The sequence below is a fragment of the Giraffa tippelskirchi genome, chromosome 9, assembly GCF_054371585.1.
Source record: "Giraffa tippelskirchi isolate mGirTip1 chromosome 9, T2T-mGirTip1v1.2.pri, whole genome shotgun sequence".
Classification (NCBI taxonomy): Eukaryota; Metazoa; Chordata; class Mammalia; order Artiodactyla; family Giraffidae; genus Giraffa; species Giraffa tippelskirchi.
In genome coordinates this window covers 143157832-143185486 of record NC_137283.1, presented here as the reverse complement: position 1 = coordinate 143185486, position 27655 = coordinate 143157832, and the positions used below count along the sequence as shown (strand labels likewise).

The following is a 27655-nucleotide window of genomic DNA, read 5'->3' as shown; positions in this document are numbered from 1 at the left end:
ATTTCTGTGTGATTAACAGCAAATAACAGGCGACTGATTATTAATCCTAATATCCAAGTAGCATACCACCATCAATAAAAATTCATTATTATTTAGCCTTTAAACATTTACACTTGTGTCCTATGACATCCTGTATATGAAATATACCATATGTATTTTCAATTTCCTGAACAACTACATCTAATTTTCCTATGGTCATATAAAGAAATGACTCTCAAAGAACATTTATACATGTTCACTGAATGTTTATTAATTGTACAATACCACCCCCTAGAGGAAACTTTAAAAAACCAAATCTGAAACTTTATATGTTGATATTTAATATCAACTTCATGTGTTGATATTTGATATCGATACTAAATATCAACACATAATTTAAAGGGAAGGAATCTTTCTAGTTTTCGCTTTATCCACAACATCAAATGTCACAGAATCAAAATATTTATCATATGGTGCCTATGTTTAGTAGAACTCAAATATCTTCTGGCTTCATTAAGGGGGGAAAAAAGAGAGAGAGAGATACAGAGCTCAATAAGTTATGTCAGTAACATCAAGCCTGTCCTCTATTTTTACTCTCCACTTATCAGGAATCTTTCAGATTACTGCACTGGTTCCCTTTGTTTTCCCACTGATTTAACAAGTCCCTTTACCTTCACTCTGTAACTGCTTTTCTAATTACTACCTACTGTCAACAATTTTTAATATACCTACTTCTCATCTAGCATCTGTCATTCAGGTCCCAGTTCCATCACTTATTAACAGAAGGACCAGGATGACTATAAGGTTCAAATCAGATACCTTGAAGAAAAGGACTGTTATGAATGCCAAAAGCTACATGAATGTTAGTCATCTGGCCTATTTATTCCATGACAACTATAAGGTGTAGCTATAGAGACCATGGCTGCCTCAAAAGTCAGGTCAATTGACCATTTTTGGAGTACCTATTCCTCACTGTGTAAGTATCTTTAGTGGCCGAGCACTACCTGGTACAGTGAATGAATCAAGAGGCCCTAGCAGGGTACAGCCTCCTTAAGTTTACACTCTAGAAGAGACAACAGGCATATGAAAAGCAATTAAAATAAAGCCATACAAGGTACAACGAGGACCAAGAGATGATGCATCATAAAACCAGGGAGTTTAAGACAAGGCCTCCCAGAGAAGTGACATTTAAGCTAGAATCTTAAGGATAAAAATGGAGTGGGTTTGGTAAGGAGGGGAACGGGTGTCAAGGGCTAGAGAACAATATTGGAAAGTCTGGAGACAACAGAAAGTCAGTCAGGTTGTAGAAATGGAGTGAAATTCAGCTAGATTAAAATTACAGAAGATGATGCCATGTTCAAATCATGACTGATCACTAAAGGTACTTATATTTTTTCTGATAGTCAGATGGAGCTACTATTGGTGTTTTAAAAATTTTTTTTGCTTTTAGTAAAGCTTTTGTTTTTTAGTAATGATGGTATGAAACATGCCACTTACAGAAAAATTTTTAAAAACACAATCAAAAGAAAACCATCCATAAACCTAAAGCCGCAATTTTTTTCTCCAAGTTTATTATGTGTGTGTGTGTATGCATTTTAAAAAGTTCAGTTCAGTTGCTCAGTCGTGTCCAACTCTTCGCAACCCCACGGACTGCAGCACACTAGGCTTCCCTGTCCATCACTCCTAGAGTTTGCTCAAACACATGTCCATCAAGTCAGTGATGCCATCCAACCATCTCATCCTCTGTCGTTCCCTTCTCCTCCTGCCTTCAATCTTTCCCAGCCATCAGCGTCTTTTTCAATGAGTTAGTTCTTAGCATTAGGTGGCCAAAGTACTGGAGCTTCAGCTTCAGCATCAGTCCTTCCAATGAATATTTAGGACTGATTCCCTTTAGGATCAACTGGTTTGATCTTTCTGTCCAAGGGACTCCCAATAGTCTTCTCCAACACCACAGTTCAAAAGCATCCATCCTTCGGCACTCAGCTTTCTTTACGGTCCAACTCTCACATCCATACATGACTACTGGTAAAACTATAGCTTTGACTAGATGGACCTTTGTCTGCAAAGTAAGGTCTCTGCTTTTTAATATGCTGTCTAGGTTTTCATAGCTTTTCTTCCAAGGAGCAAGCATCTTTTAATTTCATGGCTGCAGTCACCATCTGCAGTGAAAAGTTCAAATCATAGTATATATATAATTTTATATCCTGCATTTTTATATCAATCTTCCCCCATGTTACAAAAGATGCTTTCTAATTTCTAAATGATTACATCACTTTCTATGCAATGGATATACCATGACTTAACCATTTCCACCATGATATATGTTTAGGCTGTTTTTGAGCTTGCCACAAACGTATATAATTGTTCAGATAATCCTACATAAAGTTCTTCATATATTAGTGATTATTTCCTAGGCAGAAGCTTTTTAAAACTGTAATCACTGCACATTGGATACTTTTACAAGTCTATACACTCCGATAAAATGCTTTCTAAAACTTGGAACCAATTCACACAGCCATGTCAATGAGAATTTCATCACATACTCATTTTGTATGAGTTATAACTTCAGTCAAAAAAGGGTATGCCGTCTTAATTTACACTTGCTACTAATTCAGCTGAACATTAAAAATTAGTATGCTCTCTTTTAGTAGTACATACACATTTCTGTCCATTTATGGGGACTGTAGTTTTCATTTTTTAAAATGGATTTGTATGAGTGTTTTCCCTATCAAGGACACTGGCCCTCTGTCTCTCATCTGTTGGAAAATTTTTTCCTAATGCAGAGCTTTTATAAACTAATTATACTGCTTGTGTAGCACAGGATTTCTAAATGTTTAGTTAACTTTATCCTTCTTTTATTCTGTGTTTTTTCACTAAGCATTTAAAGCAGAACTTTCAAGTAGCAACAGGTACTACCTGCTTGAAGTTAAGGGCGTCCCTGGTGGCTCAGATGATAAAGAATCTGCCTGCAACGAAGGAGACCTGGGTTTGATCCCTAGGTTGGGAAGATCCCCTGGAGAAGAGAACAGCTACCCATTCCAGTATTCTTGCCTGGAGAATCCCCATGGACAGAGGAGCCTGGCAGGCAATAATCCGTGGGATCACAAAGAGTTGAACACGACTGAGAAACTTTCACTTAGCTTGAAGTAGAAGATAAGAAGCTATCTCAATAGCTTAGATGTAAGCTGAGGGTATGTTAAAGAAACTAAGAAGGTAAGTAAAAATTTAAACATTTGATGACTGGGCTGACTGTGACAGGTATGAAGAAAGGAAGGGAAGGTTAAATTTGTAATTTCTTAACTAGTAAATCTGAAAATCTGACAGATATGAAAGATATTCTAGAAAACTTAAATGCATCAACATTAGCTCAAGTTAAATTTTTTAAATGTGAGAAATTGACAAATATATAAAAGAACATCCCCAAAGCATAAAGTTCTGGCTGTAATAGGATTAACATGAAGGATTCTTCTTAGGCAACTTTTATCTTCACTATGGTGTTGGATACATGAACCTCCACTTCAGAGAACTATTTAGAGCTAAACACAGACGTATACACAAATGAATTCATGGAAAACTAGGTAAGTCTACATGAGATGGGTGGATTGTGTCAGTATCAATATTCTGGCTGTGATACTGTACTACAACTTTGCAAGGTATTACCACTGGGCACAATGAGTAAAAGGCACACAGGATCTCTTTGTATTATTTCTTGTAACTGTTTGTGGATCTATAATTATTTCAAAATAATTTAATGAAAAAAAAAAATCTAACGGAATTTTTTCCGGGAATGAGATGTTCCAAGTAAGAGTAAATTCAATAATCTGTTATTACTAATTAAAAAGATCAAAGAAGTAAACTCTAAGCTTATTAGTCGAAAAGTAATTTGATATATGATATTTCAATACTTATTCCTGACTTAAAAAGCAAATAAAAGATCAAACAACTTAGAAATATAGTAATACTAAGGTAACAAAAAATGATAAAACAACTAGAGTATTCCCATTAAGGCCAGGTCTAAATCATTTCTGGAAATCACAAAATACTGGAAATTAGGAAGCACAAAGGGCACATCCTATGACATATCTATGACAATTTAACAGCCACAAGCTATGAAATATTGTGCTTTGAGATTCTTTTCATTGTTTCCTAAAGCAGTAAGAGCATGTGAAAAAAATATAAATTACCCTCTATTTATTCAATCAACACATATTACATGTAAACTACATAATTTCCAATTATCCACTATGGCTTAGGTACTGTATTAGGAGTTAAGAGATTCAATGATCATCAATTTAAGACATATTTATCGCTCTCACAGAGTGAATATTCTAGTAAGGCTGGAATATTCATAACATTTAGAACAATGGCATTCATTAAATATTTATGAATGCCAATTATGTGTCAGGTGGTGAGAGAAAACAAGGTATCAATCCCTGTCTTCCAAGAGAATCCAGGAGACTGAAAGGAAAAGTACATCCCTCCTCTTGATTAAGAGGAGGGATATACTTGATACCATTTCTAGACATCGTATGAGATCAGGAAAACCAATCTGCAAAAACTGCTGAGTCAGGAATTCCCTGGTAGTCCAGTGGTTAAGACTCTAAGCTCTCACTGCCAAGGGCCTGGGTTAAATTCCTGGTTGGAGAACTAAGATCCCATAAGCCATGAGGCATGGCCAAAAAAAAAACAAACTCACAAACTTAGAGATCAACAAAATATTAGAAACAAAAACACCAACCAAATATCTGAAAATCAAAACACAGTGCATACTAAAACGTGATCCAGAGGATGGAAAACGCCGATTATTCATTTAAGTCTCTATTAATGTGTCTGAATAATGCCTCCAATGCACAGCTTACTCCAGCTACAAACAGTCCAAAAGGAAAAAAAGTAAAAAGTACTGAGTCAATAAGAGTTAAGTTTGATTAAGAGGAAGTCATAGGGGATTCCAGGCAGAAAGTAACATACAGAGAGGAAATATAAGAGAATATGGAACTTTTATAAATCAGTGAGTACTTTAGCAAAATAACCTTTAGTTTTTCTTCTCACAAAAAATTCTTCCTTGCTCTAGGAATTTAGAAAATTTTTGTTTGCTCTAAGTTTACAGAAATGTATCCCTTCACACATCTTTAGGCTGACATTTACTACTTTTTATCTGAAGTTTAAACAGGTAAAAAATGCAATTTCTGTACTACAGATGTCAAGTATTGACATCTAAAAATTTTATCACTCTTTCAACTGTAAACACCATAGCAATTTGGTATCTATTACAATCTTTTCAGATAAAAAAAATTATTTTTTTAAAGAGTCAGAATACCCTGTCTTATTTTTTTTTAACCCATATTTCTATATACTTATTTTACAGGATTTTATTATAAAAAATGCATTTGCATGCTCAGTGGTGTTACTTGATTACCCTATCACACTGCTCTGCAACAAAAGTATATAAAAATTGAAATTTAAATTTTTATTAAATTTCCTGCGAGAAGGTGCTATGTGTTAAAATGTTTCTTCTGAAATTGAGTTTTTGCAATTGTTATGTATGACAATGTAACATTTAAAACTATGAATTTTATCTTAATCACCACTCAGTATAAAAAGTAAAGTTTTCTTGGAAATGCATGCGTTAAATTGCCTATCTATGAATTAACATGGTTTATCCTCATAACAAACCAGAGTATCGGTTCTATTCCTGCTTTCATTTTTATGAATTTAACAAGGGAGAAAATTCATTCACATAAAGCAGCAGATGAGAATGGAAGCTTTGTCACAGCAAAACCACCAAATTCTTTAAATTCCTTCTGGGTTATAGGCTAAAAACCACATCATCACTTACCATCAAATAACATTTTTAATAATCTTTCTTAGCTGACATTTTAATTAGGTTTGCCTCAAAATTTGTTTTAAGAATAGAAAAGAATGTGTCACCCCATCATCAGAGTATTCATTTTCTCAATTCCTCTGAAGTATACAGAAAAGATCTTACAAAGACTCATCATTTGCTTTCAATCAAAGGCTTCTTTTTATTGTAAGAGTGAGACAGGAATGGGAAAACTGAAATAGTGTTCGTTTCAACATCCTCTGGCAGGAAAAAAAAGTTATAATATTTTAATCTTATCACTCGTTTTAAATGTATTTCTGAAAAAAGCAAAACAATTCAGAGCTGAAGATTCACCTCATTTGAGGAGAATGTCCACCATTCTACATGAATGGCAAAACTAACTGCTAAAGTCAAATCAATCAGCCATTGGAGGCTTACTTTTTTCAGAAAAATATGACTTCCCATACACTTTCTCATTTTTGAATTCTAAGACTAAAATTTTGATAACCTACAGACCTTGGTATAAGCTTGTCACCTGAATGAAATAAGGTACTCCCACTTCAGCATTTCCCTTTTGCTCTTACTTCAGGAATGACACTTTAATAAGGAACAGAGAACAAAATGCTAAGATCATATAATGAAAACTCTTACCATTTTGAAACTTCAACACAGGCCAGTTTTAAACATGGCCTTACCATGTTCCTGAAGAACAACGACAACACGCTCCATACCATCTTGCACTTGACCTTGGTTGCAAATTGCCCCTCTGCACTCCTCTGGATAAAATCCAAAATGATTGAACAATGGCTGCTAATAGCTAAGAATAATTCCTCCTTCTTCTGAGATTCATTCTTGACCAATTATTTCTGAAAGGAGGTGACTCCAGGTGACTCCCCTTATAAAAAGCTGTATGTTAGAATGTTCCTTTGACATCCTTTCTTTCCCATGCCCAGCATTTTTAAATAAAGGCTTATTCTGTGCTCTGACTGTTTTCTTCCAAATAAGACACATAAAGACAGGAAGCTCTATCTAATAGTTTAATAAATGAAGGTTTCCCTGGAGGCTCAGAGGGTAAAGCGTCTGCCTGCAATGCAGGAGACCTGGGTTCGATCCCTGGGTCTGGAAGATCCCCTGGAGAAGGAAATGGCAACCCACTCCAGTACTCTTGCCTGGAAAATTCCATGGACAGAGAAGCCTGGTAGACTACAGTCTATGGGATTGCAAAGAGTTGGACATGACTTGAGCAACTTCACTTCACTTCACTAACACCAGTAATTTGTTAGAACTGTCCTTTTTTTCTGGACACCCTAGAGGATTTTCCACCTTCTCCAGAACAATACACCACAAAAATACTAATGATGCAGGAGAGTCTGTTTTTATTCTTTAAAGTAGGAAAAGGGCAATTGAGAACAAGATATAGTAAAAAATAAATAAATTAATTAATTAATAAAGAGAAGCATACTACTTTGCCACCTTGACTAAAAGAACTTTGTCAGAAAAGAAATACAGAAGTTGCGAAATGTGAAAATGATTCCTGTAGAATTATTTGCATACTTAAGTTTGAAGAGTACTGGTTTAGTAGTTCTAGCGCCTAAGTTACAAGAAAAAAACAGTCCTGAGCCATTTTTTTGTTACACAGCAGAGTCAGACCTAAAATATAACCTACACAGTAATTATCAGACAGCAGATATAAGTGAAAATATTTTTAAAGCACTTAAAGAAATAAGAGTGCTTTTAAAACAGTTATAAGATCAGAAATGGCGAGCTGATGTAAAAACAAAGTAAGAGAACATCTAGAAATAAAAAATGAAAATATTAGTAGAAACACAACAGATGGGTTATACAATAGAATATATGGAGATGAACACTGACCTAAAGAAATTACACAGAATGCAGCACAGAAAGAAAACGGACACAAACTATCAAAGCATTAAGAGACAAAGAAGCTAAAGGAGGAAAATGCAACACACATCTAATTAAAATTGCAGGAAAGAACAGAGATAGCAGAGAAACAATAACTGAACAATAATTGAAAGTAGAGAATTTTCTAGATTTGATGAAAGACACCCATCTACAAACTCAGGAAGTCAAAATCCTAAATAAGGTACACAAAAAGAAATCAAGACCTAGAAAATTGGAACATAAATCATAAGGAAGAGATTACTCAATTGGTCATATTTTAAAATTAAGAACTTTTGCACATCACAGGATTTCATAAACAGAATGAAAAATCAAAAATCAAACTTCTCAAATAAACTTTGAGAAGACATTTGCAATACCAAAAGATCAGTAGCTAGATTACAACAATGAAATAGAAAAGGGTCAAAAGCAATAAGTAGGTATTTCAATAGGAAATCACAGTTAATTAACATATGAAAAGATGCTCAACCTTATTAAGACTCAGTGAATTGCAAATTTCACTCCAGTGAGACACCATTTCACACTCACCAGATCAGCAAAAATTTGAAAGTCTAATTAACAGCAAGCATGGTAGGTATATTAGCATTCATTTCACTATTCCTTGAACTGTATATACACATTATATATGTTCTTTAACATGCACATGCTTCATAACAAAAATATTTTTTAAGTGACACCTGGTTTTAGCAATAAAAATCAGGGTTCTTGAACCTGCTGAGAGCAGTTTCAGTGAAATAATGGGCTTGAAAATCAGACTGCAATGGGCTGCAAAAGCTCTATGAGGTAAGGACTAAAGATAACTACAGACAACTATTTCAAGCTTACCTTTGAGGTTGGGCAGACAGGACTGCAACTCTAGGGGAATGTCACAGTGAGAACTCCTTTTATTTTTTAAATAAAGGAAACCGGGGCAAGTTTAGAAAGAAATAGCAAAAGAGGGAGGATAATGACACAGGAAATAAAGGGTCCTAGGACAGTCACAAAGGTGTAAAATACAGAGCCCATAAAGAGGGACTGCTTTTAGACAGAATCAAGGGTTCCTATTTCATTGTTAGAAGAAATAACCTCTCTGACTTTAATCACATTGTTTTTCTGCTTGCTCTATTTACTCTACTTACAATAGTCACCTCGATCCTCCTTCAAGCAAGCCCCTACCTCAGGACTTTTGCACTTGTTATCCCCTGTATGGAGAGCACTCTTGCCCAGGTGATGCAAAGCTTGCCTTTCACTCCTGTTAAGTTTGTTCAGATGTGAACTCAGTGAAGTTTTCCCTGACCTCTCTGAAAATGAAATCCCTTCCTCACTTCCTACCACCCTACTCCTGGTACTCCCTCTTCTTTCCCTGCTTTAATTTTCTTCACAATCTTATAATATTCTATATAATATACTCATTTTATTGTTCAATCCCCCCACCCCATAATATGTAAGCTTCATGAATGCTGTAGCCACAGTGCCTGGTAATACTCATACAGGTAAAATCTCAATAAATACAAGCTGATGAATGACTAATGGTCCCTGCTTGAGGAACCTGAAAAACAAGTATAATGCAAAAATGTTGTTATGATCTGAACAAAGTGAGGAGGTAAAGCCTTGAGAGTAATCATCTTACTGCCCACAGAAGAGGTGACATTTGAGTTAGAATCTGAATTAAAGAGTTTACCAAGTGGATAAAAAGGTAGATGTTCCAAGAAAGGGAAGAATGTGGAGGTTTGAAAGGGCCTTGCACATTTGAGGAATGAAAATGGGGTACCCCTAGTTTATGGCCAGGATGACAGTAGACCATATTTCAGCTAACCTTATATTGTCTATAATAGAGGACACATTTTACTGAGCTTCTCAAAGTTAAAAATCCTTTTCAGCATACTATAGTTGCTTGGTCACTTGTTTTATTTGCAGCAAAGTTAGAATGTGGAATATAAAACAACCTATACTGGAACTACTCTCTTTAGCACAAAGGAAAAAGTGTGAACAAGTTTAATCTGTGTTTTTCATCAACTATAGATTATATGTATCACAGTCAACCAAAGTGAGAGTATGTCACCAAATGTCTCAACCTCATTTATTACTCAAAATCAAGGCTAAACGTTTTCATTGGTAGGAGACAGCAGTTTAAATGCAAAAGGAGAAATGGGCAAATACAAGTGTTTGTTCTGTAGCAGCCAATCTCTATTTATGAATGGGCCTGCAAGTTGTCATAATTAACCCACACTCACCACAATGTTTTCAATTAGTCAATCTTCCTTTTGCCCACATCACCACTATCTTTGGAACACTTACCTTCCCTTTAGCCCCAACTCAGTTACTTAAACTACCCAGGTTAATTTCAGGATTTCCTGGTGGAGACAAAGCTCTCGTGTGTACACACAGGGAGAAAACGTTAGAACACTGTGTTTCAGAGTCCATGAGTCCATGTATTTTGTTTAAAAATAAGTAAACACAAGACTGGATAGGTGGGTGGATGCTAAAGTACTTTCGAAGTTTTGCCTTTCTGAGGCCTGGAAGGGGCAGAGAACTTGGGGATCCCTGAGGAGGGCGGGGCCCCAAGGGACTCCCAAGGCAGGTCAGAGGTCAAAGCTCAGGTCTAAAGCTAGAGAGGCGGGGCCGGCCTTAAGAACCAGGCGTCAGACGGAGGTGGGGGGGGGGCCGGAGGCCAAGGAGGGCCGCGGAGACTCGGAAGGACTCACAGTAATATGCCACGACAGGGTCCCGCTTGTCATGCTCCTGAGCCGTCCTCAGATGATGCTGTATGCTCTTAAACTGTGGAGGCAGCGGGGGGAGTGCAGCAAGAGCAGCCATCTCCTCTTCAGGAATCACCACTTCCTACTCGCCGGCCGCCGACACTTCCGCTTCCGCCTGGGAGGGTGCCTGCACGAACGCGCACGGCAAATCCCGCCCATTTCTCCGTTGCTGAGCGACAGCGAGGCAACTACGGGTTGGCAGCTGGGACAACCTCAGTTCGCCTAGCACGTAGCAGTTAGAGCCCAGAGGAGGCTGAGCGCCTCGGCCATCCCGCTGCCTGTAGTACCAGCGCCCTCTGCTGGCTGCTCTCAGGACGGACGAAAGATTTTGTTTTAACTTCTCTTTGTTTCGCCATCGACCCCCTTTTTGTGGCTGAAGGACTGGTAAAAAGGGAAAAACAGGAAGAAAATGATGTTTATTGATTGGGAGAAAAAGTAAAGAGGTGAATTGCCTTTGGCATCCTTCAGGGATTATCGTTTCCAGTTCCTCACCTTATATTAATAGCGTCCATAGAAGCCTCTCTTACTTTAGAAACTTTGAATTGAATTCTTGCATAAGAGGAGAGACGTGTTTAAAATTTTAAATTACACTTATATATGGACACATTGGATGAAATAACCAGATGCTTTTTCAACATGAATACTAACCCATTAAAGATAATTGACTTTTGTTCTAAGCTGGGTGTATACACTAGTGAATTAATAATTTGTAGATAGCTTGTTTCTGGAGAGTAATGAACAATTTGCAAAGTTCTTTGATAGGTACTATCTTATCAATGCACAAATAAGGCATTCAGGTAATAGTTCTTGCTCAATGCTGCCGACTTATACCATTGTAGGTAGTCATCAACTTTTCCTTCTACCATCAGTGACTTAATCCTTTTTCTTTTTTCTCCATACATACTATCAGGATGTTACACTTTATTTACTTCCTCCAGTAACCTTCATCTTCATTTTATCTCAGTTTCCAGTTTTGAGAGTTCATCTTAAAACTGGTTTTCACTGAAATCACATCACTTGAAGAAACAAGATCTCAAACTCTGAAATTTCCCCCTGCCTACTATTTTCTAATCAACACTTCAGCCTACCCCCACCCAAATCTCAGCAGAACCCGCTCAATGTCCTTCTATTGCCTCCAGTGCACATCTATCTTTTTTCCACCCCTATTTGCATAGTACATCACCTTACTCAAGGGGCTGCTTGTTTTTCAAAGAACTGAGTTCTGTGTTTTCCCCAATTTAAGCAACATATTTATTACCTCTTAAGAATGTATGTATTATGTACTGAATATTTGTGTCTCCCTCAAATTCATGGCCTTCCCTGATAGCTCAATTGGTAAAGAATCTGCCTGATATGTAGGAGACCTTGGTTTGATCCCTGGGTTGGGAAGATCCCCTGGAGAAGGGAAAGGCTACCCACTCCAGTATTCTGGCCTAGAAAATTCCATGGACTGTGTAGTCCATGGGGTCGCAAAGAGTCGGACACGACTTAGTGACTTTAACTTTCACTTTTCAAATTCATATGTTTAAAGGTAATGCTTGAGGTGATATCAGGAGATGGGCCCTTGGCATATGATTAGCTCATGTGGGCAGAGCCCCCGAGAATGAGATTAGTACCCTAATAATAGAGACCCAGAGAACTAGCTTGCTCTTCCACTATTTGCAGATACAACAAGAAATCAGCAGTCCACAACCTGAAAGAGGGCTCCCTCCAGAACCTGGTCCTGCTGGCACCTGAATCTTAACCATCCAACTTTCAGAACTGTAGGAAATAGATTTCTGTTGCTTATAAATTGCCCAATCTGTGGTATTTTGTTAGAGCAGCGGAACATGCAACGATAGTACGGTTTCTTTCTCCTCTATTCACACTATCCGGTCAGAAGTTGCTAGATTCATAGAGAAATTAATGAAGCAAAGCAGAATTGTCTCTCTGTCCTTATAACTTTGGAGGTACTTTTTTTCTATTACTTCTTGAGTCTCATCTGTGATTCTCCTTAAAGTTCACCCTAGAAGTTCTTAAAAAGCTCATATCTAGGTCTCCTTCTTACCCCCAGACTTTCATATATAATTGTTCTGGGTTGGAACCTAAATATCAGTGTTTTGGGATTTTGCTCCACCTGCCAACAAACGCTGTCTTCTTTCTAAGTACTGTATTCCCTTCAGCAGAGGATAATTGATATTTTGGAGAACTTAGGTCTGTCTAGTCAAAGCTATGGTTTTTCCGATAGTCATGTATGGATGTGAGAGTTGAACTATAAAGAAACCTGAGCGCCAAAGAATTGATGCTTTTGAACTGTGGTGTTGGAGAAGACTCGAGAGTCTCTTCAACTGCAAGGAGATCCAACCAGTCCATCCTAAAGAAAATCAGTCCTGAATATTCATTGGAAGGACTGATGCCAAAGCTGAAACTCCAATACTTTGGCCACCTGATGTGAAGAATGGACTCATTGGAAAAGACCCTGATGCTGGGAAAGATTGAAGGCAGGAGGAGAAGGGGACGACAGAGGAGGATGAGATGGTTGGATGGCATCACCGACTCGATGAACATGAGTTTGAGCAAGCTCTGGAAGTTGGTGATGGCCAGGGAAGCCTGGCGTGCTGCAGTCCATGTGGTCACAAAGAGTCCGACACAACTGAGTGACTGAACTTAACTGAACTGAACAGACATTGTTAACATCACATGGAAATTATGCTGTGAAATAAATACTAAAAACATGAGGTTGAATTTTGTGGTTGATGATATTCTATTAAGAATTTACTGATAATTATACTATGAATAAAGACCTAAACTCTTCTCCATCCAACTCTAATCAGTTGCTGAAGGATCTGATATCCCTTTTCAGGTTGGGGTAGAATTTTGGCAAGTTAGAGAAGGGCAGAGATAGGGGGTAGGAGCAACCACAGGAAGAAGAAAAGGGAGAGACACCAGATCTGTGGGGAAAAAGTTAAATGTTTTGTACCATAGCCTGGACTCCAGTGTACTAGTCCAGTGTGGTCATCTCACAGCAAAACTTTCTGTTCTGATTGTGGTCACACATATTTTTATGGGAAATGACGGGGCTCAACCAATGTAATAAGTGGTATATACCTGTAGCTGTTTCTTTTGGGTACACTCTCTATGGTAGAAATTTGGCTTCCAATATATGAGACTCACATGCTTATTGTTTATCATCTCCTAAAATAGAATTTTTTTTCCCTCTTACAGTTACTAGCAGAAGATTAAAAGAGAAGACCAATGACTTGGCCAGTTCCATCTACACATCCATGGCTGAGACAGGGATAAAGGTAAAAAAAAAAAAAAAAAAAGGCTATTTATTTTTTCAGCATGGCTATCTGGTTGTTCTAGCACCATTAAGTTATAGATATATGTGTTGAACTATTTTTGATCTCTCTATTATTCCTATAATCACTATGCCTATCTGCATGCCAGCCCTACACTGTTTTGATTATTGTACCTTTGTAGGAAGTCGTGTTGTTGCTGTTTAGTTACTCAGTCATGTCCGACTCTTTGTGACTCTGTTGACTGTAAGCCACCAGTCTCCCCTGTCCGTGGAATACTCCAGGCAAGAATACTGGAGTGGGTTGCCATTTCCTCCTACAGGGGATCTTCCTGACCAAGGGATTGAACCCACATCTCCTGCACTGGCGGGTGGGTTCTTCATCAGTGAACCACCAGTGAAGCCCCCATACCTGTGAGTTTGTTTCTATTTTTCATGTGCATTCATTTATATTGTATAGTAAGTCTTAAGAGTTCGTAATGTAAGTTGTCTACTTTTATTTTTCTTTTTCAAAATTATGTTGGCTATTCTAGGTCTTTTGTATTCCGTGTAAATGTTAAAAGCACCCTCTTAATTTCTACAGGAGCTTGCTGGGATTTTAACTGAAATTGTGTTGGATCAACACATCAGTTTCGAGTGACTGAGTTATAAAAGATTAAGGCTTCCAAACCATAAACTCACTTATTTAAAACAGTTTTAATTTCTTTCAAGATTATTTTTTAGTTTTCATTGTAAAGCTTTAGCACATCTGTTGTAAAATTTATCTGTCTGTTTCATATTTATGAATATTATCACAAATGATGTTTTAAAATTACAATTTCATTTTAATTACTCTACAGAAATTTTAACCTTGATAATTTAATTACAAATTCTAGTATGTCCTTTAGAATTTTCTATTTCATGATTATATCTGTGACTAAAGACCATATTTCTTCTTTTCTAATCTGTATGTCTTATATTTTTTGTCTTATTGCCTTAATGAATAAGTATATATTTAAGTATGTATTTTTTGTTTTATTTAGTCTTATTGGCCTCCAGTTCAGTGCTATACAAAAGTGGTAAAAGTACACAGCCTTATCTTTTTACCTGACTAAAGGGGAAATTATTTATTCTTCCACTATTAAGTGGGATATTTCCTGTAGGTATTTTTATATGCTTTTTATCACGCTTAGCTAATTCTCTTATGTGAAAGATATGGGTTTTAGTTTGTTTCATTATATTAATAAATGGTTATGTAATCCAGTGCTTTTTATCTGCATCTATTAAGATGGCTAGGTGAGTTTTTTCCTTTATTCCATTAATCTAGTTGAATTGCATTGACTGGCTTTCAAATGTTAAAGCAACCTTTCATTCCTGGGATAAATCCCATTTGAACATAATGTCTTATCTTTTATGTATATTGCTGGATTACATACGCTGGACTAGTTTTGCTAAACGGTTTTGATATCAAGGTTACACTGGCTTCATTCAATGACATGGCAAATAGTCCTTCCTAGTCCCTAATGAGATTGTATTTTTTTCTTCCTTAAACATTTGATGGAATTCACCACTGAAGATATCTGGGCCTGATATTTTCTTTCTGGGAAAGCTTTTGATTTTTAAATTTAATTTCTTTAATATGTATAGAGATATTCATATTTTCTGGTTATTGTTGAGTCAGCTTTTAGTACTATGTGTCTTTAAAGGAATTTTTCCATTTCACCTAAGTATCAAACTCATTGGTGTAACATTGTTCATGGCGTTTCCTTATAATTATTTAAATGTTCTGTTGTGATGTCCCTTCCTTTTTTTTTTTTTCATTTATGATATGAGTTATTTTCATATTCTCTTTTATTCTGAAAGAATATCTTTCTCAAATTTATCTCAGTTTGGCTAACTAGAAATTGATCAATTTTACTAATCTCTTCAAATACCAGCTTTTCATTTCATTGATTTTTCTATTATCTTTCAGTTTTCTATTTCAAAGTTTTGTGCTCTTATTTTTATTTACCTACTATTTAATTAGTATTTAAACTGTTTTATAAAATAATTTCTTGAGGTGGAAGCTAAAATCATTTTAGAACTTCCTTTTTTTCTAACATAGTATTCAGAGCTTTTTATATGCTGCCAATAACTGTTTTAATTGCTTTCTACAAATTTTGATAAATTCTGTTTAAAATTTTCCATGTAATTTTTTCTTTGATCAATGGGTTCATAAAAACATATTGTTCATTTCTAAAATATTTGAGCATATTTCATATATCTTATTTTTATTTATTTCTAGTTTAATTCCATTGTGATTTCAATCCTTGAGACTTTATCACGAGTCAGAAAATGTACTCTCTTGAAGAATGGTGCACATGTGCTTGAAAAAATATATATATTCTGCGCTTTGTTTGGCAGAGTGTTCACTAAATATCAATTAGTTCCAGTTATTTGTTGGTGTGTTCTGTTTCCTTCCTGATATTCTACTTTGTCAGTTGATTACTGATGTTGAAATATTTAATTATAATTGGATTTGTTTCTCTTTTCAGCTCTAGCAGGCTTTGCTTCTTATATTTTGGCACTTTCTAGCTGGTGGCATACACATTTATAACTGTTATGCTGCCTAATGAAATTATACTTTAATCATTATGAAATTTCTATTTTATCCTTGTCACTATTCCTTACCCTGAAATCTGCTTGAGTTTTCTCATATATTAATACAGCTAATTCAGCTTTCTGGTTCTTACTATTTGCATGATACATCTTTTTCTACTTTTTATTATCTATTTAATATTTGTTAAAATATTTTAAAAATATTAAATCTTTAATTATTTAAAGTGAGCTTCTTGTTAATAATATGATTTGTATATTTTTTTAAATGTAGTCAGAAATCTCTGTTTTGCTTTGGAATGCTTCCACTTTTATCTTTATTGTAACTTGATATTTTTAGGTCTAATTCTACTATCTTGTTATTGTTTTCAATTTGTCCCCTCTGTTTTTGTTCCTTTTTGTCTTTTTGGCCATCTTTTGGATTCGTTGAATGTTTTGATTTCCTTTTTTGGCTTAGTAGCCAAAATTTTGTTGTTTTTGTTTTCTTAGTTGTCTTGTATTTTATAGTATACATCTTTAAATTATCACAATGTATTTCAAGTGACAATGTATAACTCCATATATATTATAAAATCTTACAAAGATATACTTGCACACATGATTTGATATGCTACATTTTTCTAATTCTTATTTTCAAGAAGAATTTTGGATCTATCTATTGTATATTGTTTATTTTATAATTTGTTACTTTCTGTCTTTATCCTTATTAAATTGTTTTTGTTTTCCTTAGTTTTATTTTGAAGTTCTTATATTTGCTGCTTCAATTACATTTATTGTTTCTTTTTAAAATAAGAAGTGTATTTTCTGCTGTCAATTTGCCATGCACTACAATTTTGGCAACATCTTATAGGATTTAATATGTAGTATCCTGACCATTTTTCATTTATAAACAGACTGAAAAACTTCAGTTTAAATGGTCTTATTTGACCCAAGAACTTTTTATGCAATAACTTTAAATATATCTTTAAATATATGTTCAAGTGGTTAGTTATTTGTTTAGCTTTGACATTCTTATTCATTTTTGCTGCATTTGCAGTTTAGCTAGAAAAATCAGTTTTTATATTTTATATAATTAAATATCTGATATTTATATGTTATAAATGCTATATTTTTTGTAACATTTATTATCCAGCAGTGTCTAGCTGTGTGCTAACAATCCTGATATAGTTGCTAACAAAATGAAATCATAGAATAATGTAGATCATTAAGGAATTAAAGACTGTCCAAACCAACTCACACAGATTCTATATCTTTACACATAATGCACTGTTTACTTAATTGAAGCAGAGGTGGCCAGAATTCCTCCGGCGGCTTAGAAATGCTATCTTTCCTCCTTGTCAGTTGAGGAGAGCGAGTCCAGAGCTGAGGAGGCTAAATTGACAGGACTGACTGCCCCAGGGGGAGAAGCTGCAAAGCAAGAGAGCCCGGAGATCTGTAAAGGGTCTTTGACTGAGTCCTGATCAATGTGACATCTTTGCAGGAAAAGAACTACCTGAAAGGATTAAAAGGAACAATACCCAAGAGTCACATAGACCTGAGAATAGTTACTTTCCCCAACAGCTAGGGTAGAAATTCTCTTTAAAAGGGGCATTACTTTGAAAATGTCCTAGGATGAATCAGAATAAGAATAAATCAAAGTGTTCATCTTTGAATGGGCAATGATATTAAAGGGAATTCTTTTTTTTTTTTTTTTTAATGATCTTCCCTTAGAAAATTTGTAAGAGGCCATCAAGAAGAATGTCTTTTTATCCCTTCTCCCTTCTTTCCTTGGGCACAGCAAAGACCTGCTTCATGTAGCTATAGTAATCTGTGGCAACTGTGAGTGCAATGGGCCAGATGTTTGTGTTCCCCCCAAAATTCATAGGTTGGAAATCCTAACCTCCAGTGTGATGATTTTAGCAGGTGGGACCTTTGGCAAGTAAGTAGGTCTTGGGAATGGAACCCTCATGAATGGGGTTAGTGTGCTTGTAAAAGGAACCCTAGGGAGCCCTCTGGCCTTTCTGCCATGTGAGGCTACGATGACAAGACTATAATGCAGAGGAGGACTCTCATCAGAACCTGAACATGCCCGCACCCTGATCTGAGACTTCTATCTTCCAGAACTATGAGAAAGAAATTTCTTTTGTTTATAAACTATCCAGCTGAGATATTTTGTAATAGTAGTCCAGTTGGACTAAGACAGTGAGTCAACAGCCTGAGAAAGGAATTCAAGAATTTGAGAGCAGGGGAAAAATAGTATTTTCAAAGCATCAAAGGGGTATCTCATAGGGTACTCAGAAAGGTTTTGCCTTAGTAATGGGGCAAAATTGGGCCTTCAGTGAGGGTTACCCTGCTCCCATCTCACAGAGCTTAAAAGGAAACACCAAGGTTCAACTGTTTCCAAGTCATTTCACTGTGCCCCAGAATAGAACTTAAGAATTATTTATGTAGGGACTTCCCTGTAGCTCAAATGGTAAAGAATCTGCCTATAATGCAAGAGACCAGGGTTCGAGCCCTAGGTCGGGAAGATCCTCTGGAGAAGGGAATGGCAAGCCACTCCAGTATTCTTGCCTGGAGAATCCCATGGACAGAGAAGCCTGTTGGGCTATAGTCTGTGGGGTTTCAAAGAATTGGACACGACTGAGCGACGAACACACCAATTTGTGTTGGTCACTCAGTCGTGTCCGACTCTTTGTGATCCCACGGACTGTAGCCCACCAGGCTTCTGTATCCATGGGGTTTTCTAGGCAAGAATACTGGAGTAGACTGTCATTTCCTTCTCCAGGGGATCTTCGTGACCCAGGGGTTGAACGTCCGTCTCCTGCATTAGCAGGTGTATTCTTGGTCTTATAAAGGTGCTAAGTCTTGTTAATCTTTGTATTTGAACTTCTAATGTGGTACATGTTTAATAATAGATACTGTGCAGCTCTTCGTTGAATTTCTCTTGTGCTGTCATGTGGAGAAAGCCTCAATGATTTAAAACCCCTTAAATGTAGAAATTCATGATATCAACCGTGGGTTGAATAGTGCCTAAGAAAAAAATTGAAAACCTCAGTTTTTTACTGACTATACTTATTTCCCTAATAAAATGCTAGTATAAGGCAGTCGTATGTAAAGTTTTTAAATGATATTATATGGACATGATTATTGGTAAAACAGGCAGTTAAAAAGAAATGCACTGAATTAATATGAAAATACCTTAGAAATCATTTCATAGCAATTTAGGAAGACTAACAATATAAATATAATTTTCTATCTCAGTAATCTTGTATATAGAAATTGCAGTTATAGAATATCTATGAGTGCAGAGGGATTTTTTTTTCCTCCAACAAGAAGCAAAGAGCCCATGCACATTATTTTCCATAGCATTTTTATTTATTTAGTGGCCATATTACCATATACTTTAACATTAAAAATTTCAAGAAAACGTGAGTATAATATTAAAAATGTAAGTGCTCCATTTTTTTCAAGTTAGTGATCAAATTATAGAATGACTGTTTTAATAATTAACTGACAACTGTTGTACTTCAGTAAGTTATATTTTACATGATTGCAACAATAATTACATCCTCAAAATTTATGCTGCTTACTTAAGTGGAGAGTGAAATGACTTCTCTAGTTAAGAAAGCTGAATCCTGGTCTTGTTGTGTGACTTTGGATGCATACATTAACTTCCTTGAGCCTAATTTTCCACCTGTATAAAAGAGCTGATAAAAGTTTCTCTGGCCATAAAATACTGTGATCGATTAAGATGTTGTGTATGAAAGAGCTCTGTAAAAGTACTGTTTAAAAAATGAGTTACCATTAGTTCCATGTATATTTCTTAATGTGTGAAAAAAATTAAAATGGAACAAAAAGTTTGTTCAAGAATCCCTGCCTTAGAACTTAGTCTTATATTTTATACTAGACATAAATTTCAGACACAGTGAGGTATGTTTAAAAAACAGATATTTATGTTTGAAGTTGAGATACTCACTGAATAAGATAAAACTAAATAAAAATGGTTGATAAATAACTGTGGCATGACAGTAGTTAATCATCCTTTTGGTCACTGACTGACTAGAAAGCATAATCTTCTAAATATGATCTCAAAAATCTCAGCAACACATAATACTATTGTAATGACAGTAAATGTATACATTGCAATGAGAAAAATGGTCTTCTCAAAGTGTTCTGGCACCATGCATTTTATAATAGTAAATTTTTTCCCGAGAGACACAGCATCACACAGGTAGAGAGGTTTTACTTGGAAACCAAAAAGGTGAATCTGAAGCCAAAATGCTACCACTTCTAGGCTAATTCTTAACAAAACAGAGAGGATGTAGATCACAGTGTAGATGGGTTTTTGAAGAATGCATTCTTGATTGATGCTTTTACATGCAGCATATAGATGGAAAATAGCTCCAGGAACCAGGACAATCACTAGCTGTAATGCCCAGAACACCTAAAGTATGTCAGAAATATCTTAGTCAAATCCATCAGCATGTCATGAAAATATACACTAACAAAATGTACTGACCCTCAATAGAGGCTAACTTAAAAATTCTCAGTTTTGTAAGTCTTATGAGGAATAAAAATAATACAATGAAGGTAGCAATTCTGGACATATCTCATTTAATGTTTAAAGTTTAAAACTTTAGATGTCTTAATGATTGTGACAAAGTAGTCGCATTTTACTGTCATCACCTACCAATTACTAACAATGATGATATACTTTATTTTAGTAGCTACCCTATCTGCATTTTCTAATTACAAGCCTCGAGTATAATTCTAACATCAACAGATAATAGAATGCTGGACTTGGAAGAAACTCTTGATCTAGTTAAATTAATTTACCTGAAATATATGATTAATTTTTAAAAACCTTATTATTCTGGAAATAATACTCATTAGCATAGTCTATATATTATTTTACATTTAAAAAGAAAACAGTTTTATCTGGTGTAGAATAAGGTTTATATTTGTGCACACAGGAAAACTTACTTGTGGAGTGATTGGTCTGAACTGATTATAACAGAAGAGGTTTATTTCTCTCTTGTCTGGATCACAACTGAAGTGCAGAGCCTCGTTCCCATAGACTGCAAAGCCTAAGACCCCGAGGAAGAACATTCGAACTGATCCAAAGAAAAGGGTATGAAATTGGCCAATCACGGTAGGAGGCTTCATCTGTTACAGTTTTAGGAGAAAAAAAAATCTTTTGAAAACGAAAATTAAAGGAGGACATTTTAAAGGATGTTTTCATCATCACATTTAAAAAAATTTTAAGATTTATGAAATTTTGAAGAAAAAAACTTAGAGATCATCAAGTCCAGTTTAAATTATGTGTTATGAGATTTTTTAATGCTTTTCACTCTGAAAATATGAAGAGCAACAGTCAAATGGGACCTTGTTGCTAATGAAATAAATAATTTTGGAAATTTGTAGAAAGCTTTGAATTCAATCAATATCCCTTTTGCAGTACAATCAAGGTAATCTTAGTATGTCTAGTACCTATTAAGATAATTGGGTAACAAATCCAATGTTAGACTCATTAGTATATGCACTTTCTTAACAACCAAATAGTGTTTATTTAGTTGTCATTACACCTTCTTTCCTACTTCTTCAGCTATCAAATTGAGAGAGCAAGCTGCTTTAAAGCACCAATAGCTAGAAGCACTTCCTAAATTATTCTAGTTACAGTTATTTAGATTCAGAATACTTTGAAGTAAATGGTTCATATTTGGATGACTCTCCATGCATGTAGAGAACCCTATTTATTCATCAGCACTCATGCGAATCAGGTTAAAATACACAGAGAGGACTCATACAACCGTTGCTGTTTGTATAATACTCACACATCCTTCATAGAAGTTTTTGATGTAATTTAGAGACATGTCTCAGGAGATGTTATCCTGGCATCTCTGAGGGTTAATCCTTGACCCACATTGCCAGTTTGCTTCTGCCAGAATCAAACTCTTATTTTCTGTCATGACTTTTACAACAGAAAGCACTTATCACTGCACATTTCTCTCCCCTCCTCCTTTTCTTTTTTTTTTCATAGATCTCTGGGGCCCCAGTCAACTTTCCTCTCTCCCTCCCAAAACAAAACAAAACAAAAACAAAGAGCCTGGGGAACGTAGTCAACCTAATAATCCCCTGACTTACACTGTCAGCACAGCCGCCAGTCACCCAGGCGTGCCAGGAGAGCAGGAGGCCAGCCCAGTAAGGGCTTTGACACTCACTGCCTCCCAGTTGCCTAAGAGTTGCCTGTGTGTAAATCAGTGGATTCCAGCCTAGAGCTTTCTCTGAAATATTGGGTGATCTTTTTGCAGGTGGGGGTGGGGGGCTTCCTGTTAGTTGAGTCTGAAAAGATAACTACATGGGAAATGACCCATGTACTCATCCTTTCTTGTTTAGTTCCATGTTTTCTTGTTTACTTCTATGGAATAAAACTGATTTCTGGGAGGGATAGTTAGGGAGTTATGGGCGGTCATGTACACATTGCTGCATTCAAAATGGATAACCAACAAGGACCTACTGTATAGTACATGGAACTCTATCCAATGTTATGTGGCAGCCTGGATGGGAGAGGGGCTTGGGGGAGAATGGATACATGTATATATATATATATATATATATATATATATATATATATATATATATATATATATGGCTGAGTTCCTTCACTATTCACCTGAAACTGCCACAACATTGTTAATCAGCTATCAGTTCAGTTCAGTTCAGTCGCTCAGTGATGTCGGACTCTTTGCGACCCCACAAACTGCAGCACACCTGCTTTTACGATGATCCAGCGGATGTTGGCAATTTGATCTCTGGTTCCTCTGCCTGTTCTAAAACCAGCTTGAACATCTGGAAGTTCACGGTTCACGTATTGCTGAAGCCCGGCTTGGAGAATTTTGAGCGTTACTTTACTAGTGTGTGAGATGAGTGCAACTGTGCGGTAGTTTGAGCATTCTTTGGCATTTTCTTTCTTTGGGATTGGAATGAAAACTGACCTTTTCCAGTCCTGTGGCCACTGCTGAATTTTCCAAATTTGCTGACATATTGAGTGCAGCACTTTCACAGCATCATCTTTTAGGATTTGAAATAGCTCCACTGGGATTCCATCACCTCCACTAGCTTTGTTCATAGTGATGCTTTCTAAGGCCCACTGGACTTCACATTCCAGGATGTCTGGCTCTAGGTGAGTGTGAGTGATCACACCATCATGATTATCTGGATCGTGAAGATCTTTTTTGTACAGTTCTTCTGTGTATTCTTGCCACTTCTTCTTAATATCTTCTGCTTCTGTTAGGTCCATATCATCTCTGTCCTTTTTCGAGCCCATCTTTGCATGAAATGTTTCCTCGGCATCTCTAATTTTCTTGAAGAGATCTCTAGTCTTTCCCATTCTATTGTTTTCCTCTATTTCTTTGCATTGATGGCTGAGGAAGGCTTTCTTATCTCTCCTTGCTATTCTTTGAACTCTGCATTCAAATGGGAATATCTTTCCTTTTCTCCTTTGCTCTTCACGTCTCTTCTTTTCACAGCTATTTGTAAGACCTCCTCAGACGGCCATTTTGCTTTTTTTCATTTCTTTTTCTTGGGGATGGTCTTGATTCCTGTCTCCTGTACAATGCCACGAACTTCCGTCCATAGTCCATTAGGCACTCTGTCTATCAGATCTAGTCCCTTAAATCTATTTCTCACTTCCACTGTATATGGGAGGAATGTCTTTTCCATCAGAGTCTATTACTAAGATGCTGAGACATGGACTTTTGCTCACCAAGGACTAGTGGGATTGAACCCCAGTGGGCTTTGAGTAAATTTAATCATTGAAAGCTCTCTCTGCTCTCCCAGCCTCAAAGACTTTAAAAATGGTTAGGACACCTCAATGAATTTCCTGAGTAAATGGCCTAAAATTTGGGGCAACCATATCAACTTGCCTGCTCAAACTTGCTTAAAGCTTTCAACTTCGGATAGAAGGCAAGCCCAGATTTAGCACTGCTGCTACTACTACTACTGTTGCTATTACACACACATACACACACACAGAAATTGCTGGCATTAATTGATCATTGCTATGTTCCAGTACTAATCTAAGCCCTAGAAGTCAGGTACAATCTTTTGACAGATATTCTTGGTGTCCTAAAAATTTCTGAGACTCAAAACATTTAAGACCTTTGTGGTCTAACCCAGAAAGGGGATAAACCTCTAATTTTGTGCAGAACTCAAGACAAGATTGGCTAAAATAAAAGTGCTGAAGAGCACTATTTATGGTAACTTACACATGGAAATTAATCCATAGATGTTATTTATTATTATTATTTAATAATTCGCTCTAAATTAGTACTTAAAAATCAAATTATATGTATTGCTCTAGAGGTATGCTTTTCTATGTGTTTGTGCTTATTCACCTTTTTTTTTTTCATTCATTCAGTAAATATTGAGCACCTACAGTATCAACTGCTGTGTAAGGTAAGGTATTGGGAATGTGTGAGAACGATGTGACCCCTGTCTTCATGGGGCTTACATAAGAGCATGTGTACTTGTGTTGTATGTATATATGTACATTTGTACACATGTATGTAGCCATGCATACTGCAGCATGTGCATCGTGACCAACTCTGTGCGACCCTGTGTGCTGCAGCCCGCCTGGAAAAAATACTGGGGTGGATTGCCATGCCCTCCTCCAGGGGATCTTTCCGACCCTGGGACTGAACCCACATTTCTTACATCTAAGCTGCTTTGGGAGGCGGGTTCTTTACCACTAGCGCCACCTAGGAAGCCGTATACTGCATACTGCAGAGAACTTGCTTAAAATGAGGCATGACTTAGGTTGTTAAATCCTTCAGAGTAGAGTCACAATCTATCTTGGCTTATTTTATATCGGGCAAACAAAGAGAAATGATCTCTATATAAGTTTTGAACTGTTACAGTAATTTACCCTCCTTCACATGAGCTATGGAATGACTGTTGAATGGGATGAAACAGAGGTCAATTTAGGTGCTCGCAACAGTGCGCTTCACAGGACAGCTGAGATAAGGCAATCTGGAAAGATGCCTCAATTCATAAATCACAATCCTTAACCAATTCACATCTCACTGAAATCTCTGACCTGCCAAAATTGGGTTTGTCTTTCTGTATGAATAATTTATATTTTCCGGAATGATGCTGGGGATAGCTTAAAAGAAAGGGTCTATAACCAATGGTGTGATTTTAGGCAAGTTATTTAACTTTCTGGGGTGTGCTTCCATTTCGACAAAATGAAAAGAGTGAATTCTATGATTTGGAAATAATTTCTATGTATGGTTTTTTGATTCTAATTTATATAACCATGCTTAGAGTTATTGTACTAGCTCTGAGATTTACTGTCAATAATTTGTGTGATGCCAGTAATTGCTTGTCCTAATGGTTAAATCGAAGGTATTTCTCTCTTTGTTTATCAACAAGTTTATATTTTAAATATTCATAAACGGCATGATTCCTAAACTGCATGATATCCCTTATTTCTTCTTCAGCTACTCCATCCATATAACCAAGCTCTGTAGGAGAACACAGCCTGTAAATCCAGAAACTCTGAGTTCCTGTCTTTTTCTTCCATTATTGGTTGTTTAAATATTCCGTGTTAACTGTGAGTTTGACCTAACAAGTCTAAACCTCAGTTTCCTCATTTGCTTGAAATTTGTTGAATGCTTTGGGTCTATGGATTTGTTTTCAACACATTTGGAAAAAATTAAGCCATTATTTCTTCAAGTATTTTTGCCTTCTCCTTCACCTCTTGTTCTGGGACTAAGAATAAATACGTATTAATTTATGTGTGATATGTTTGATATTATTATGCTTTATGCTTGATATATTGCCAAACATACCTGATTCTCTCTATAAATCCTTTTTCTCATTGTGTTTCATCATGAATAGTCACTATGTTAACACTGATCTTGTACAGAATCTCATCTGAAGTTAAGCCTGTTCAGAGCATTTTTCATTTCCGATATTTTTTATCTCTAGGACAGTGGTCAGTGAACTATTTATTGTCCATGGATCAGCCACTCCTTTTGTGAAATAAGGTTTTATTGCAGCATAGTCATGCTCATTCACTTATGTATTGTCTGTGGTTGCTTTCGTGAGAATTGAATGTTTGCAACAAACATCATATGGCCCATAAAACTAAAATATTTACTATCCAGGCCTTTAAAAAAAAATTGCCAATCTGTGTGGAGCCAACCCTGCTCAGGAAGTTTAATTTGGGTCTGGCTATGGAGACACAAGTTACTTTCAAACTGGTTTGTATTTTAAGTCTTAATGGGTGATTCTCTTCTCTGGCCATGGGAAGTTTATTCTTATGTATAAGCAGGTAGAGGTCTGTATAGTCAAAGCTATGGTTTTTCCAGTAGTCATGTACGGATGTGAGAGCTGGACAATAAAAGAGGCTGAGTGCCAAAGAACTGATGCCTTCGAATTTTGGTGTTGGAGAAGACTCTTGAGAGTCCCTTGGACAGCAAAGACATCAAACCAGTCAATCCTAAAGGAAATCAATCCTGAATATGCATTGGAAGGACAGATGCAAAACCTGAAGCTCCACCTCCACTTTGGCCACCTGATGCGAAGAGCTAACTCATTGGAAAAGAACCTGTTGTTGGGAAAGATTGAAGACAGGAGGAGAAGGGGATGACAGAGTATGAGATGGTTGGATGGCATCATCGACTCAATGGACATGAGTTTGAACAAACTCCAGGAGATGATAAAGGACAGGGAAGCCTGGTGTGCTGCAGTCCATGGGGTCACAAAGAGTTGGACATGACTGAGCAACTGAACAACAACTTGATCAAAGCCTTAAGGGGAGCCCCCTGCAGATCTCTGAAGTTCTCTCTATTTAGCGCCTGCCTTGATAGTACTCTGTCCTCCAAATTCTAGTCATCTTTGCCTCCTCAAACCCTGACTCTGGTTCCTCAATTCATTGAGGCCACTAGGCTCTATGAGGGTTTTTACTTCCTGACCAGGGCCTGAAAACTGCCTCTAGGTAATGAGTTCTAACAATCGCGTCTCCCATGGTTCACTTCTCTCTCTGTGATTACAGTCTTGTGCTGCTTTTTTTGCATTGTCTGTCTCCTGTTTTACAATGATGGCTACCTTTTTTGATCCAGTTTTCTAGTTGTTAAACAGAAAGCAGAAAAGAACACCTAATCCTCTTTACTCCATTTCTATCTGAACATAAAACCCCTTCACACTGTTTCTTGGTTGACAATGTTCCAAAGAGTTAAGATCATATGACCTTTGAGTAAGTATAATGTCAATTTTGCAATCTTTGTAGCACAGTGGTTCTAACTTTATATTTAAAATTAAGAAGTCAACTGAGTACCAAGTATCTGCAGGGAACTAAGCCTC

The 27655-nt window shown here is 36.4% G+C and overlaps 3 protein-coding genes across 12 annotated transcripts in view; 1 reads left to right on the top strand and 2 right to left on the bottom strand.

Moving 5' to 3' along the window:
• VTA1 (vesicle trafficking 1) overlaps positions 1-10532 on the bottom strand; it is a 66023-nt gene extending 55491 nt beyond the window's left edge. For all 4 annotated transcript variants that reach the window (XM_081530957.1, XM_081530960.1, XM_081530958.1 and 1 more), the window contains exon 1: positions 10405-10532. In XM_081530957.1, the coding sequence (XP_081387083.1) occupies positions 10405-10516 (112 nt within the window). In that variant the 5' untranslated portion in view covers positions 10517-10532. The remainder of the gene's footprint in view (positions 1-10404) is intronic.
• A 164-nt stretch (positions 10533-10696) lies between these two features.
• Positions 10697-27655, top strand: part of NMBR (neuromedin B receptor) — a 45289-nt gene continuing 28330 nt past the window's right edge. Inside the window, exons 1-6 of one of the 7 annotated variants that reach the window (XR_014065839.1) lie at positions 10697-10901; positions 13663-13742; positions 14059-14149; positions 21262-21419; positions 24708-24745; positions 25789-26090. The gene's annotated coding sequence lies outside the window, so the exon portion shown is untranslated. Of the gene's footprint in view, positions 10902-13662; positions 13743-14058; positions 14150-21261; positions 21441-24707; positions 24746-25788; positions 26091-27655 lie in introns of those variants that run through there. The other 6 variants (XR_014065840.1, XM_081530952.1, XM_081530953.1 and 3 more) reach the window with 6 other exon arrangements.
• Positions 20337-22161, bottom strand: GJE1 (gap junction protein epsilon 1). The gene is made up of 3 exons (XM_081530963.1): positions 22123-22161; positions 21272-21454; positions 20337-20732 (listed from the first exon to the last, which is right to left on the bottom strand). Exons 1-3 carry the CDS (start codon positions 22159-22161, stop codon positions 20337-20339), a joined length of 618 nt encoding a protein of 205 aa, XP_081387089.1.